Source organism: Brassica napus, chromosome A7, assembly GCF_020379485.1.
Source record: "Brassica napus cultivar Da-Ae chromosome A7, Da-Ae, whole genome shotgun sequence".
Classification (NCBI taxonomy): Eukaryota; Viridiplantae; Streptophyta; class Magnoliopsida; order Brassicales; family Brassicaceae; genus Brassica; species Brassica napus.
This window is the reverse complement of record NC_063440.1, coordinates 1,140,932-1,154,007: the sequence shown is the minus strand read 5'-3', so window position 1 is coordinate 1,154,007 and position 13,076 is coordinate 1,140,932. Positions and strand designations below refer to the sequence as shown.

Sequence of the window (13,076 nt, the reverse complement as noted above, 5' to 3'; positions counted from 1 at the left end):
GCCCAACATCGGGATGAAGCTTGGTTGATCTCGGGTGATTACAATGATCTATTAGATAATTCTGAGAAGGAGGGAGGACCACCTAGATGGGAAGGATCCTTTGTGGCGTTCTGGAGCTTTGTCACACAGGCTGGACTCTGGGATGTCCCATTCACGGGCAATCCCTTATCGTGGAGGGGTGTCAGGTACAATCATTTGATCCATTCTCGACTCGATAGAGCAATGGTGAATTGCTCGTGGTCTGAGGCCTTCCCGGCTGCTCACTGTGAGTACCTTCGCTTCGAGGGCTCCGATCACCGTCCCCTGATAGTCTTCTTCGATCAATCTAGAAGGAAAAGACGCGGTACATTCCGTTTTGATAGAAGACTTGTAGACAAACCTGAGATCAAAGTGGTGGTTGAGAATAGCTGGGCATCACCGACTGCAGAGTCTGTTCTCACAAAGATATGCCGCACTCGACAGGCCATAATCGCTTGGACGAAGGAGTAGAACCTTAACAGCAAACAGCTCATCCTCTCTACTCAGGTTGCATTGGACATGGCCCTGTCTGCAGCCCCACCTGACACAGACCTTATCGCCCGCCTCTCAGCTACCCTCAACGAAGCATATGCTGAGGAAGAGAGTTTCTGGAGACAGCGAAGTCGTATCCAATGGCTTCAGCATGGTGACCGGAATACTGGCTTCTTTCATGCGGTAACTAGGGGAAGAAATGCTATGAACAAGATGTCAGTGATTGAGAACGAAGCGGGAGAAGCTGTCTATGGTGATGATAAGATTTCCCAAGCTTTTGCCGAGTTCTATCGCAAGGTATTCACATCCTCACCGCGTAGCGACCTCAGCTTCATATCTGAAGTTATCACACCTGTGATTTCGGAGGAGATGAACAGCTCTCTTATAGCCAGGCCGACGGATGATGAAATTAAGACTGCAGTGTTCTCTATCCACAAGGACAAAGCACCAGGGCCGGACGGCTTTTCGGCAAGCTTTTACCATAGTTTCTGGGACATTATAGGAAACGATGTGTGCAGCGATATTCGGAGCTTCTTTGACGCCAGTTGCCTTAACCCAAGATTCAACGAAACGCATGTACGCTTGATTGCGAAATCAAAAGGCGCTAAAAAGGTGGCGGACTATAGGCCAATTGCTCTCTGCTCTACACACTATAAAATCATTGCTAAACTGCTTACCAAGCGCTTGAAGCCTATGCTACCGGCTTTGATCTCTCCTCAACAATCGGCGTTTGTGGCAGGCCGAGCTATCTCGGATAACGTCTTGATCACACACGAGATGCTTCATTATCTACGGACGTCCAAAGCTAAGAAGTCCTGCTCAATGGCCATTAAAACCGACATGAGCAAGGCGTATGATAGAATTGAGTGGGACTTTCTCGACCATGTACTCCATTGTTTCGGTTTCCATCAGGTGTGGCGAACCTGGATTATGCAATGTGTTCAGTCTGTTTCCTACTCTTTCTTGATCAATGGAGAACCGCGAGAGAAAGTCTTACCCGAAAGAGGACTGAGACAAGGTGATCCTCTCTCTCCATATCTGTTCATTCTGTGCTCGGAAGTTCTCTCGGGCCTGTGTCGTAAAGCGCAAGATAGTGGACTCCTACCCGGGCTGAAAGTGGCGCGCAACTCCCCTGCGATTAACCATCTACTCTTTGCGGATGACACTATGTTCTTCTCCAAGAGTGATCCTTTGAGTTGCTCATCACTTTTGGATATCCTAAGGAAGTATGAGATTGCGTCCGGCCAGTGCATTAATCTTCTCAAGTCGGCAATTATGTTCTCGTCAAAGACACCCGCGGCCATAAGGAGTAGAGTTAAACAAGATCTTGGCATTGCTGCGGAGGGAGGCATCGGGAAGTATTTAGGCCTCCCAGAACACTTCTCCCGCCGTAAGAGAGACATCTTCGCGGGAATCATCGATCGGATTCGGCAACGATCCCACAGTTGGTCAACAAAATTCTTAAATGGAGCTGGGAAACAGGTGCTTTTGAAAGCGGTACTGATGGCCATGCCAGCGTACGCGATGTCGTGCTTCAAGTTACCGCTTTCCCTATGTAAGCAGATTCTGTCTATCCTTACCCGTTTCTGGTGGGATATGAAACCGGAGATTCGCAAGATGTGTTGGGTATCTTGGCAAACCCTCACACGAGCCAAGGCGGATGGAGGGCTTGGATTCAGGGACATAGCGCTCTTTAATGATGTGCTTCTGGGAAAGCTAGCATGGCGGATTATGACGAACCCAGAGTCTCTGCTTGGTCGGATCTTGCTTGGTAAATACTGTCACTCCGCTTCCTTTTTGGACGTTACGATACCGAGCTCTCCGTCACATGGATGGCGAGGAATAATGGCGGGTAGGGAGGTTGTTAAAAAGGGTTTTGGTTGGCTGATAGGATCAGGCTCGTCCATTCCGGTCTGGGCTGCCCCGTGGCTTTCTCTCAAGGAACCTATGGCGCCTATTGGCCCAAGACCATACCAGTCAGAGAACCTAATGGTCGCAGACTTGATCATCCCTGAAACCAGAGACTGGAATTTGCCTCTTATTAGGACCACACTACCTCAGTATGAGGATTTGATACGGGAGTTGATTCCGGGTGATCTATCTTTACAAGATGAACGGGTCTGGCTCTATACCAATACGGGAGAGTATTCTACGAGGTCTGGGTACAAGCTCTTAACGAATGATGTACAGCCTCTAGACCAACAATTCAATTGGATCACCAATATCTGGAAGCTAGATACATCGCCGAAGGTTAAAACATTCTTGTGGAAACTTAAGAACAGAGCATTGGCGTCGGGTTTTAACCTAGCTACCAGGGGAATACTGGCCCCGACTGAGTGCATGCGCTGTGGGGAACAGGAGACGGACCTCCACATCTTTCTGCATTGTCCCTTTGCTCAACGAACTTGGGAACTGGTACCTGCGATGTTTAAACTTCCATTGATCTCCGCTCCTGATATCTCTTCCCTCCTTGCGAGTGGAAAGCGCTTGGTGAACCTACCCCCATCGGGACTAAGCTGCCCCCTCTATCCCTGGATTCTATGGTTCCTATGGAAGGCTAGGAACAGATTCCTATTTGAAGATCATCGAATGAAGGAGGAGCAGGTCGTTACTATTGCACTCTCGGAAGGTCGCAAGTGGCAGGCGGCTCAGCATCTGAAGATTCAGGAAGCTAAGGGTAGACAACTTACTAAGGCTCCTATAAACATCGGTCGCTCTGTTGCAGGACTGGTCTGTTTTGTAGATGCCTCTTGGCAGGTCTCAAATCACCTCGGAGGAATGGGATGGATCTTCAAGGACACAAGGTCGGGATGGAATGTGTCAAATACCTCTAACCGCTCTCATGTTGCTTCGGCTCTTTTGTCTGAAGCTCTTGCGGTCAAAGCTGCTCTCCATGATGCGGCGTCAAGGAATTTCAAGACCTTGAGCTTATGCTCGGACTCGAAAGTTCTAATGGATTGTATCAACGCTCGAAATCGATGCTTGGAGATTCAGAGTGTCCTCAATGATATCTCTACTCTATCTGCGTCTTTCGACTCTATCTCTTTTTATTATATCTCTCGCTCCTTTAATGCTGAGGCTGACTCTCTGGCAAAGAGGAGCCTTTTAGATCTTGTAAGCCAGCCTACTGAAGGCTGAGTACTTTATGTGTTTGATTAGTAATGAAAGGTTTGTTCAAAAAAAAAAAAAATGTTGGTTAAATATTAAACCAACAATGATCATCCTAACGTATTTCTGATCATGCCTATTATTTTTTGTTAGTCATGAAGAAGCAAGAGCGCAGCCCCACAGCTTAAACAAAACAATGATCCTGCATTCCTGCTATACAGTTTCAAAATATAACTTTATTTGCTCAAAACGTTTAAAAATCATGAATAAAGTTCTTCATATAAGGACAAAACGTAAAGAAAGAAGTTACAAATTAACGTTGTTGCGAGGAGGAAACACCCAACTCATGTGGTTAGAAAAATAATCCTTTGAAGGGCGGGAAAAGTCAGATTTTCTCATCACTAATGGAAAAGTACTCGCCAAGGTCCCCTTCGCGTGATTGGTATAATCTGTTCCTCTCCTTCTCGGAGACACTAGCTCTTAAGAGGTGAATCCATACTTGCAAATATTGTCAAACCACCAAGCTCTCTCCTCTCTTCCCACCACATGAGTTTAAGGTTTCGTTTAAACACCGACGGGGTGTGATAGCAATTGGTAAACACAACAAATATGTCTCCTTCATGCTCCGTCATCAGCATAATGCTAGTTAAAGCTGTCTGACTAAAGGCGGACCATATCTTCACCGGTAGAATATTCCAGGTTGCTCTAGGCGGGTCAAAAACCCCGAGGTCGCCACGAGTGTTGACAAAACAAAACTTACCATTCGAGAAGACACAATTTTTCCATGCAAGACCGGAGTCCTTGTTCTTAAATCTATGTGTCGATCAAAATATTTGGGGCGGTCCTAAAGCGGGTCCTAGAGTAGTTGAGCGAGATCACCAAACAACTACTTGATGTAGGAGCGGCTGAGAAGGCAAAGCAACAGGACTGATCCTTTTAGTCTATTTGTGACCACAAGTAACCAACCATCCTTCGAATAAGAGAATGCATAGCCCTTTAACTCTGGGAAATAGAGCTTATATGTTTGAGACCGTGATGGGTCAAAAAGAATGTAGTTTCCCTCTTCTGATTCTTTTAGTGGACAAAAAAGCCAAGGGAGAGGCTGTAACTTTCTGACAGAAACAGCTGCTTCACACCATGTCTTGCAGACAGTGGAAGCTCGTATGTTGGCTTTTAAACTGAGGCGGGACACTATCTCTTGCAGGAGATCTGACATCTGAGGGAATATTCATATTCCACATTCCTGTAATACACTTCTTTTTTGGATCTGCTTTAGCGTTGATGCTGTTTCTGACAATCTCTACCAAAACGAAGAAGAAAATAACTCATCAGGGCAGATTATGAAAAGCTACACACATGGAAATATATTTGTATGTTTGAAGAGGTGTTGCTTTATTTATATTGAATGAATTACTTGATGCACAAGACTAATCCTAAACGTAAAAGGAAAAGTATATTTGAGAATATCCGTTAATCATTATTTTAGAAGTGATTTATTCAAAATTGTTTATGTATCATCTTTACATTTATTCTAAAAAAAATGATGATATGATTTAGTAAAAAGGTGACTTGGTTTCCTTTTTATTTTGACATATATAATTTTAATGATGAAAATTTTGATTTAAGGCAAGATTCCTAAATAAATTTAATGAGTAGAATTTTAAATTATGATAAGATTCCTAAATAAAATATAACTAACTTTGGCTATATAGATCAAATTTTAATTTCTTTTAAGGCATCTAAATAAATTAATGATCAAACTTTTAAATTATGGCAATGTTTCCAAACAAAATATAACTAAATTTGGCCGTATACCATAAAATAAAATGAATGATATAATAACTAAATAAAAACATTTTTAAGCTAAGTAGAAAAAACTAAGAACATCTCTAGTGGCAGTCTCTCTTTGGAATAAAATATTTGTAAAAATATATTGAGGAAGAGAAAGAAAACCGACAATGAAGAGAAAGGGAATGTCTGCTTCTTTATAAGGAGATGATGTTGACATTAAATCTACATGTGTGTCCTTTCTACTAGCTAAAATTAATTTTGCAAAACTAAAACATAGTTAAGCAATAAAATATATAATTTTTTCTTGTTAGAGAGACTCGAGTAGTTTTTGGCCGCTGCTGATGACCTAAATAATATGTTTATTTATAATTTAAAATTTTCTTCAATCTAAAATTTTAATAAATTCTAATTTTTACTGTTACTTCAAATTTAATACCAAAATATATTTGCACTATTTGAGAAGTGATTTACTTTCTAGGTAAACTGAAAACCACAAAATAACATTTATTTGTAGCTTCACTCTACTCTTGTAGATTGGTAGTGAAGCATTTGTTTAATGGTGATTTTATCTAGAAATACTATCACTGGATTTATAGAAACTTGATCCAGTTCATGTTTCCAGTGAGTGTCCGAGCTACAATATAAATATTACTTGCAAGTTGCAACTAAGTTAATCTTATAAACCACCTATTTTCTATTTGATAGAACGTTTAAAAAGCCTAAATAAACTCCTTTATAAGACAAAACATAGAGGATGAAGTCAGAGACTAACGTTGTCGTGAGGAGGAAAGACCCAAGCAATGCGGTTGGAAAAATAGTTACTTGAAGGGGGACAAGAGCTAATGTTCTCATCACCACCAAGGGACAAGTATACGCCAAGGTGCCCATTACGTGATGGGTACAATCTGTTCCTCTCCTTCACCGAGAAACTAGCTCTTGTAAGAGACGAAGGCTGACTTGCAAATACTGTTAAGCCACCAAGCTCTCTCTTCTTTTCCCACGACATGCGTTTAAGGTTTAGCTTAAACACCGATGGGTTCTTATCGCGACTTGTAAACATAACAAAGATGTCCCCTTCATGCTCCGTCATCAGCATTCTCCTAGTGATATCTACATGAGGAAAGGTGAGACATGGTCTCACTGGAAGTATATTCCAGGTTGCTCTAGGCGGATCGAAAACCCCGAGGTAGCCGCAGGTACTCAGACAATAGAACATACCATTCGAGACGACACAATCGTTCAATCCGCCACCAGGTAACTGGTTTTTAAATCGATGGGTGGTCCATGCAGTTTCACCAGGCCGCCAAGTATTGATCATTATATATGAGGGGATACTAGTATAGTTGCAAGAGATCACTAAACAACTACTTGATGTAGGAGCGGCTGAGAAAGCTAAGCAATAGCCTGATGTAAGCGACACCTTGGGTAAGAAGATGTGTTTCCCGGTAAATGGGTTAAATAAGAATACCAAATACGAGAGGGCGCGTGTTTTTTTCACAAGCAACCAACCATCCCTAGAATAAGATAATACAGATCCCTTTAACGCTGGGAAACTAAACTCATATGCTTGAGACCGTGATGGGTCTAAAAGGATGTAGTTTCCGTTTTCTAGTCCTCTTAGTTGATAAAAAAGCCAAGGGCGAGGCTGTAACTTTCTGACAGAAACAGCTGCTTCACACCATGTCTTGCAGACAGCAGAAGCTTGTATGTTGGATCTTAAACTGAGGCGGGATAGTATCTCTTGCAGAAGCTCTGAGGGAATATTTATATTCCACAATCCTTTAATACACTTCTTTTCTGATACATGATTTATACTGTTTCTGCTTCAAGTATATTAAGAAAAAGTTATACTGCATGAACGCTACATGCAAAGCGTACGAAAAACATAAACCCTAAATTTTTTGATTGAAAACGAAAATAGAAAACTCACGGTACTGGAAGCGGTTGAACATTGGGTTTCACTGTGAGGGCTTCGGAGAACAACAATGCTGGAGTTTCGGCCGTGTATGTTCGCCTACGAGTCTTCATCATCTTCAGAATCTTGATTCAAAATTACGAAACAAAATCAATGATATAAACAATTAAAATATAGGATAGCGTATTAAAACAAATCTTGAAAACATGCAATTTTAAACAGAGGGAGAAGGGAGTTGAGATTTGATATTTTTTTCTTCAGTAATGTATACTAGTCAGACACCGGACACGTACTTTAAAAGTAGAAGAAGTAGATATTTTGCTGCAAGTTTCTGTCTGAGAAATTGAGATAAGCATAGGTTTGAAGAGGTGAGATGTTTATTTGTATCTAATGAAATTTTTGATCTGCAAGGATAAACCTAGATATAAAAGGTAAAAATATCCGCAAATATTCTTCTTTTCCGCTTCTAGAGAAACAGAACTATTCTACAATTTTCAATAAATTTTAATTTTTTTAAGTTAGTGGATTATTTTTGTATTTGACTTTTTCAAGTTTTCACAAAACTACTCTGATAATCAGGTTAATTTGCAATTGAACCAAATCTTGAAGAATTTTGTTTTTTCATAGAAATCTTTCGAAGAATTCTGACGTGAGAAGAGTTAATTAATGGAGGATGAGAATGTGGTTGGTCCTCAAGCAGGGAAACACTGGTGGGGAGTAGTGAAAGAAATTCAGATTATTGTTTTTGAATTCATAACTTCACTATTTCATGGCTTCCAAACATATATTAAATGTACCACTGTTTACGTTATTCAACACAAGAACATGAACTAGAGTTTGCTTCTAACATAGCCTTCATCTCTAGTGTACAGATATGCTAATTGATTTTATTAATAAATATTTCAAACCTCATTATATTTCAAACCTCATTATCTCATATGTAAGGCTGTTAAAATGGGTGGACCGAACGTGGACTGTGGGTGTCAAAATATAAATGAGTCTATTCTGGTCACACATTTACGATGCAGATTGAGAGTTAGTGGGTTTAGGGTATGACTGGTTTTCCCGCTACCACCCGCAAACGCAGCTTTTGCGGTTGGTAGCGGTTGCTGGCGTTTTGCAACAATCGTTCAAACCGCTCTAAACCGCTCCAAATCGCTCCAAATCGCTCTGAACCTCATAAATTCAAAAGCTGGTTCCAGCTAGCGTTTGCGGTTGCGGGCGTTTGCGGGAGGATAAAAAAAATTATTTTTTTTCCAAAACAATATAAATACAAAAATAAAAAAATTCAATAAAAAAATTAAATTGAAATTATAAAAATGCTAAAATATATCAATTAAATTTTAATTAATATTATAAAACTTTAAAATAAAAATATTTTCTATATTTTTAAAAAATTTAAACTATAACTTTCTAAATATAAATTTTATATTTATTATAATATTATTATTTTTGATATTTTTATAATTGTATAAAATGTAAATATTATTAATTTATTATTTAACTGCTGCTGCATTTGGTAGTTAACCAGTCATAAGTATCCCGCAAACGCACAAATTTCTAACCGCAGAACCAGTCGTACAAATCTCTTAAAACCGCTAGAAACCGCAACCACCCGCATCCGCAAACTCCCGCAACCGCAACCGTAACCGCTGCGGTTAAACCAGTCAGGCCCTTAGACTATGTGTCCATCCAATAATCTAAAAATAAATAAAATTTTTAGTTAAACAAAATTTGGGAAAATAAGAATTTTATAGAAATTAATTTTTTTCACCAAAAACTTAAAATCCAATTTTCCACAAAAACTTCAAAATCGAGTTTTCTTACCAAAATCGCAAAAACGTGTTTTCCGCCAAAAAAAAAACAAAATGTTTCTAGCCAAAAGCGGATTTTCCCACAAAAATAATAAAATTATGCTGTCTCGTTAAAACCATAAAATTGAATTTTTCACCAAAATAACAAAATAATTTTTCTCGCCAAATTGATTTTTTTTGCTGAAACTGTTAGGAATCAAGAAAAGTGGTTGGAAAGTGCCTGGCCATCTACTAAGAGCTACTAGAAGCTAAGTAACTATCTTGGAAAAATCATTTTTTCTACCAAAAGCACAAAATTGAATTTTTTCACAAAATCACAAAATTGAATTTTTTCGAAAAAAACGAGTTTTTTCGCCTGAACCACAAAACAAGTTTCCCTCCGAAACGTAAAACATTTTCCCCATAAAATCTTGTTTCATGCAAAAACCACAAAAACAAAATTTCCGGTCAAAACTCATTAATTATAGCATATTTGTATGGTAGCTTGTTTGCTTTGTATTTTGGACGACACATTGTATCAAATTTGCTTTGTAATTTTAATATATCTTATATGTTTTTAATGGACCCGTGGATTCAGTCCTTAATGGAGATGATCATTATTTATCCACAAACAAAATGGACATGCACAAATAAACACAGACAGCCCAATTGACAGCTATACTCATTTTATTTTATTTTATTTTGACATCATACCTATGAAGATGGTAGACTGGGTTCAGTGACACTGAAACTCTATTCTTGACATTTCAAACTAAACGTTTTGACTGAATACAGAAACTATCATCTTTATTATTTACTCTGACGTAATATACATTACAGAATGTATATACAGAGCTGACTACAAAGAAATGAGAGAAACAACACCTCACATATCTGACAACAAGTGACTGATTTTTCGAAGCTCCTTAAGAGCGGTTGTAGCTGTGGCTTGCCCCTTTTCGATAAACTTTGTTTTATCAATGTTCCTTATCAGTCCTCCCTGCACCAGACCAGGTTCTTGTCGGAAAATCAACTCGATTACCTGAAAAAAAATTCATCAGAAACAATCCTATACATCTTAGTGGCACCTTCAAAACCTTATATGTGAATTCTTTTACCAACTTTTATACACCAATTTTTTTTCTGTTGAAACACATGAATGATGTAAGAACTGAGAAGTTACCTGAATGTGTTCGAGCATGGACTGTCCAAGGTTCTTCAGAGTCTTCATCAGATTGGAATCTGAGTCTCCATTACTAGGAGAAGATAAAGCTTGGGTATGGGACTCAGAATAACAATCAACTTGGTTCTCTTTACTCTCTTCACTGGAAAAACTGCGTCTACACTTCAAAAACCACTGGAATATTCCAGTTAAAAGCTTGTGCTCCTTGGTAATAATGCTCACAGATTCATCTGTGGAATCTTCTTCTTTAGATTGAGTTCCTTGATACTCATTTCCTGAATGGGGAGATATAGGAAGAGGTGAATCTACACATGTTTGTTGATCTGAAGTAGTACTACAATCTCTGGCTTCAGGACTGGTTGGTTCTAAGGAGACATGTGAGTTCTCTGCACTTAGTGAATCAACGCTATTGTGGTTTTCATCAGGAGACAAATTTGAGGCAGGACTGCTATCTGAATCGTTTGAATCTCTGACAAGACTAGTTGGGTCTGAGTAGACAGATGAACTCTCCTCACCACTTTTTACACTCTCTTCATCTGCAGTGTGAAAACCCATACTGCCTTCCTCAGTTTCTTGAGTAGGAGTGTTCTCCTCCTCTCCCGCTTAAATTCCCCCTTATATTTAAATTTTCTGCTTGAAATTTAAGTTTTCCGAAACTTCCGGAAGACTTCCAGAAGACTTCTAGTGAAACTGTTATAAGTTTGAACTAATGTAATGTTTGATCTTTGTGAATTTGACTAAGTTTTTTTTAGAAGTTTTATCCATTAGTTGTAGTAAATTTGACTTTTTTTTGTGTTATTGTGTTTTGCTATTGAAGTTGTATCAATAACTTCAATAATGTCAAATACGTTTGGCAAGATAGTATTGTAGACATGAACATATTTACCAAATTTTTTCATTTATATCTTTTCAAATTTACAAAAAAAATCACAACTAATTAAAAGAGTACACATACAAATTACAAAACAAACCATAAACAAAACTATTATAGCTCATTCCTCCGTAAATACAAGCTTAGATTCCACTTGACATGGAAGAAGACTTTGTCAGAAGACTTCCAGAAGACTTCCAAGAAGTCGTCTAGTGTATTAAATGTTAGAAGACTTCCGAAAAGACCTCTTTAGAAGTCTTCCAAATCTGTCTCAGATCTGAAAAACCTGCATATCCAAAAGCATTCAAATGACTTCAAAACATAGAAAAACTTCAAAAATAAGGTAATAGCTTAAAACAACTAAAAAATTTTTCTAAAAAAGTAAAAGCTTTAAGTAACAAGAGGTTACCAAATAAGAAAATATAATTTACTGATCTACCTTTAAAGGAATGGAAGATGAGAACTATGTAATGAAAAACCTACAAAACAAGATGAATTAGTGAGAATGATATGAGAAAAAAAATGATAGATTAATATAAAGTTTGGTGCTTACAAAAAATGATAAATTGTGAAAAAGATAAGAGCTTTAAACAACCAGATGTTACCAAATGAAGAAAAATCACATATAAACTTACCAAAACAATTAGATCTGAAATGAAAGAGGGGACATGAGAGAAGACACTTATTCTAGTGCATTAAAGGTTAGAAAACTTTCGAGAAGGCTTCCTTCCACGTCTGTCTTAGATCTGAAAAAATCTGCATATCCAAAAACATTCAAATGACTTCAAAACATAAAAAAACTTCAAAAATAAGGTAAGAGCTTTAAAAAAAAACAAAAGAGTTTTCAAAAGGTAAGAGCTTTAAGCAACATTAGGTTACCAAATAAGAAAAATATGAGTTATAGATCTGCCTTTAAATAAGTGGAAGATGAGAACCATGTAATGAAAAACCTGCAAAAACAAAATAAATTAGTGAGAAGACATGAAATAACTATAAATTGATATAAAGTTTGGTGTTTTTAAGTTCATAGAGATTAGAGAGAGAGGTTGGAGAGTTTTAGAATGAGGAACATTACATTTTTGTTGCAGCCATTTGAGAAGAATAGAGGGAATGTGTAAATTGTTTTTGTAAAGGGAGACAAAAATTCCAATAAAGTTATTTTTTTTCGATTCTGAAGACTTTCAAGTAAGTCTTCTAATAGAAGGCTTCCTAGAAAATCTACTTGAAAAAGACTTACTTGAAAGTCTTCTAGAAACTAAAATATTTTTAGCGGAAAACTAAAATATTTTTAGCTGTAGTTAGAAGATTTTCAGGGAAGTCTTCTAACTGACAAAATACTAATCACCAGAAGACTTTCTAGAAGTTGTCTAGACCCTAAATATAAATTCTTAACTCAAATAACTAACTAAATAGAAACAAACACTTCATTCAACTTAAAAAGTGTTTAATATACACAAAACTAAACACATATATGTCAAAATTTATTGTTTCAAAAAAATATTAAGCTTTCAAAATCTAACCCTAAGAATACATACAATACTACAACATATGTTGTCAAACCCTAAACCAAATAATATCATAACTCACTACTTTCACTCATCTATGTTGAAAACATTTCAATTTTATTATATATTAATTTATATCACTTACAACTGTTTATAATTACATGATTTCAATTTTTTCCATATCAAAATATTTTTTAACAAAATTTATAAATTATTTTTAAGATCTACTATATGAGAAGACTTCCTGGAAATCTTCCAGAAGACTTACAGAACTTCAGAAGACTTGCAAAATTTCAGAAGACTTTACGGGATTATATTCGTAAAAATAAATTATGGTCTTTTTATTTGGTCATAAGGAGCTGGTTAATTTTACTAGAATTTTAGATTATTTTTGCATTTG

At 37.5% G+C, this 13,076-nt stretch overlaps 2 protein-coding genes and 1 pseudogene across 2 annotated transcripts; 1 reads left to right on the top strand and 2 right to left on the bottom strand.

Annotated features, from left to right (window-relative positions):
- The first annotated feature begins 537 nt into the window (after positions 1-537).
- LOC106354946 lies at positions 538-3,648 on the top strand. The gene has a single exon (XM_013794980.2). It carries the CDS (start codon positions 538-540, stop codon positions 3,646-3,648), a length of 3,111 nt encoding a protein of 1,036 aa, XP_013650434.2.
- Positions 3,336-4,442, bottom strand: LOC106356132 (annotated as a pseudogene).
- Positions 4,443-5,618: 1,176 nt separating this feature from the next.
- Positions 5,619-8,379, bottom strand: LOC106356130 (F-box/kelch-repeat protein At3g18720). Its single transcript, XM_048737190.1, is given in 2 exon segments — positions 5,619-7,198; positions 7,336-8,379. Coding segments are annotated over 2 exon segments (1,134 nt in total). The 5' UTR covers positions 7,441-8,379; the 3' UTR covers positions 5,619-6,169.
- Between the last annotated feature and the right edge of the window lie 4,697 nt (positions 8,380-13,076).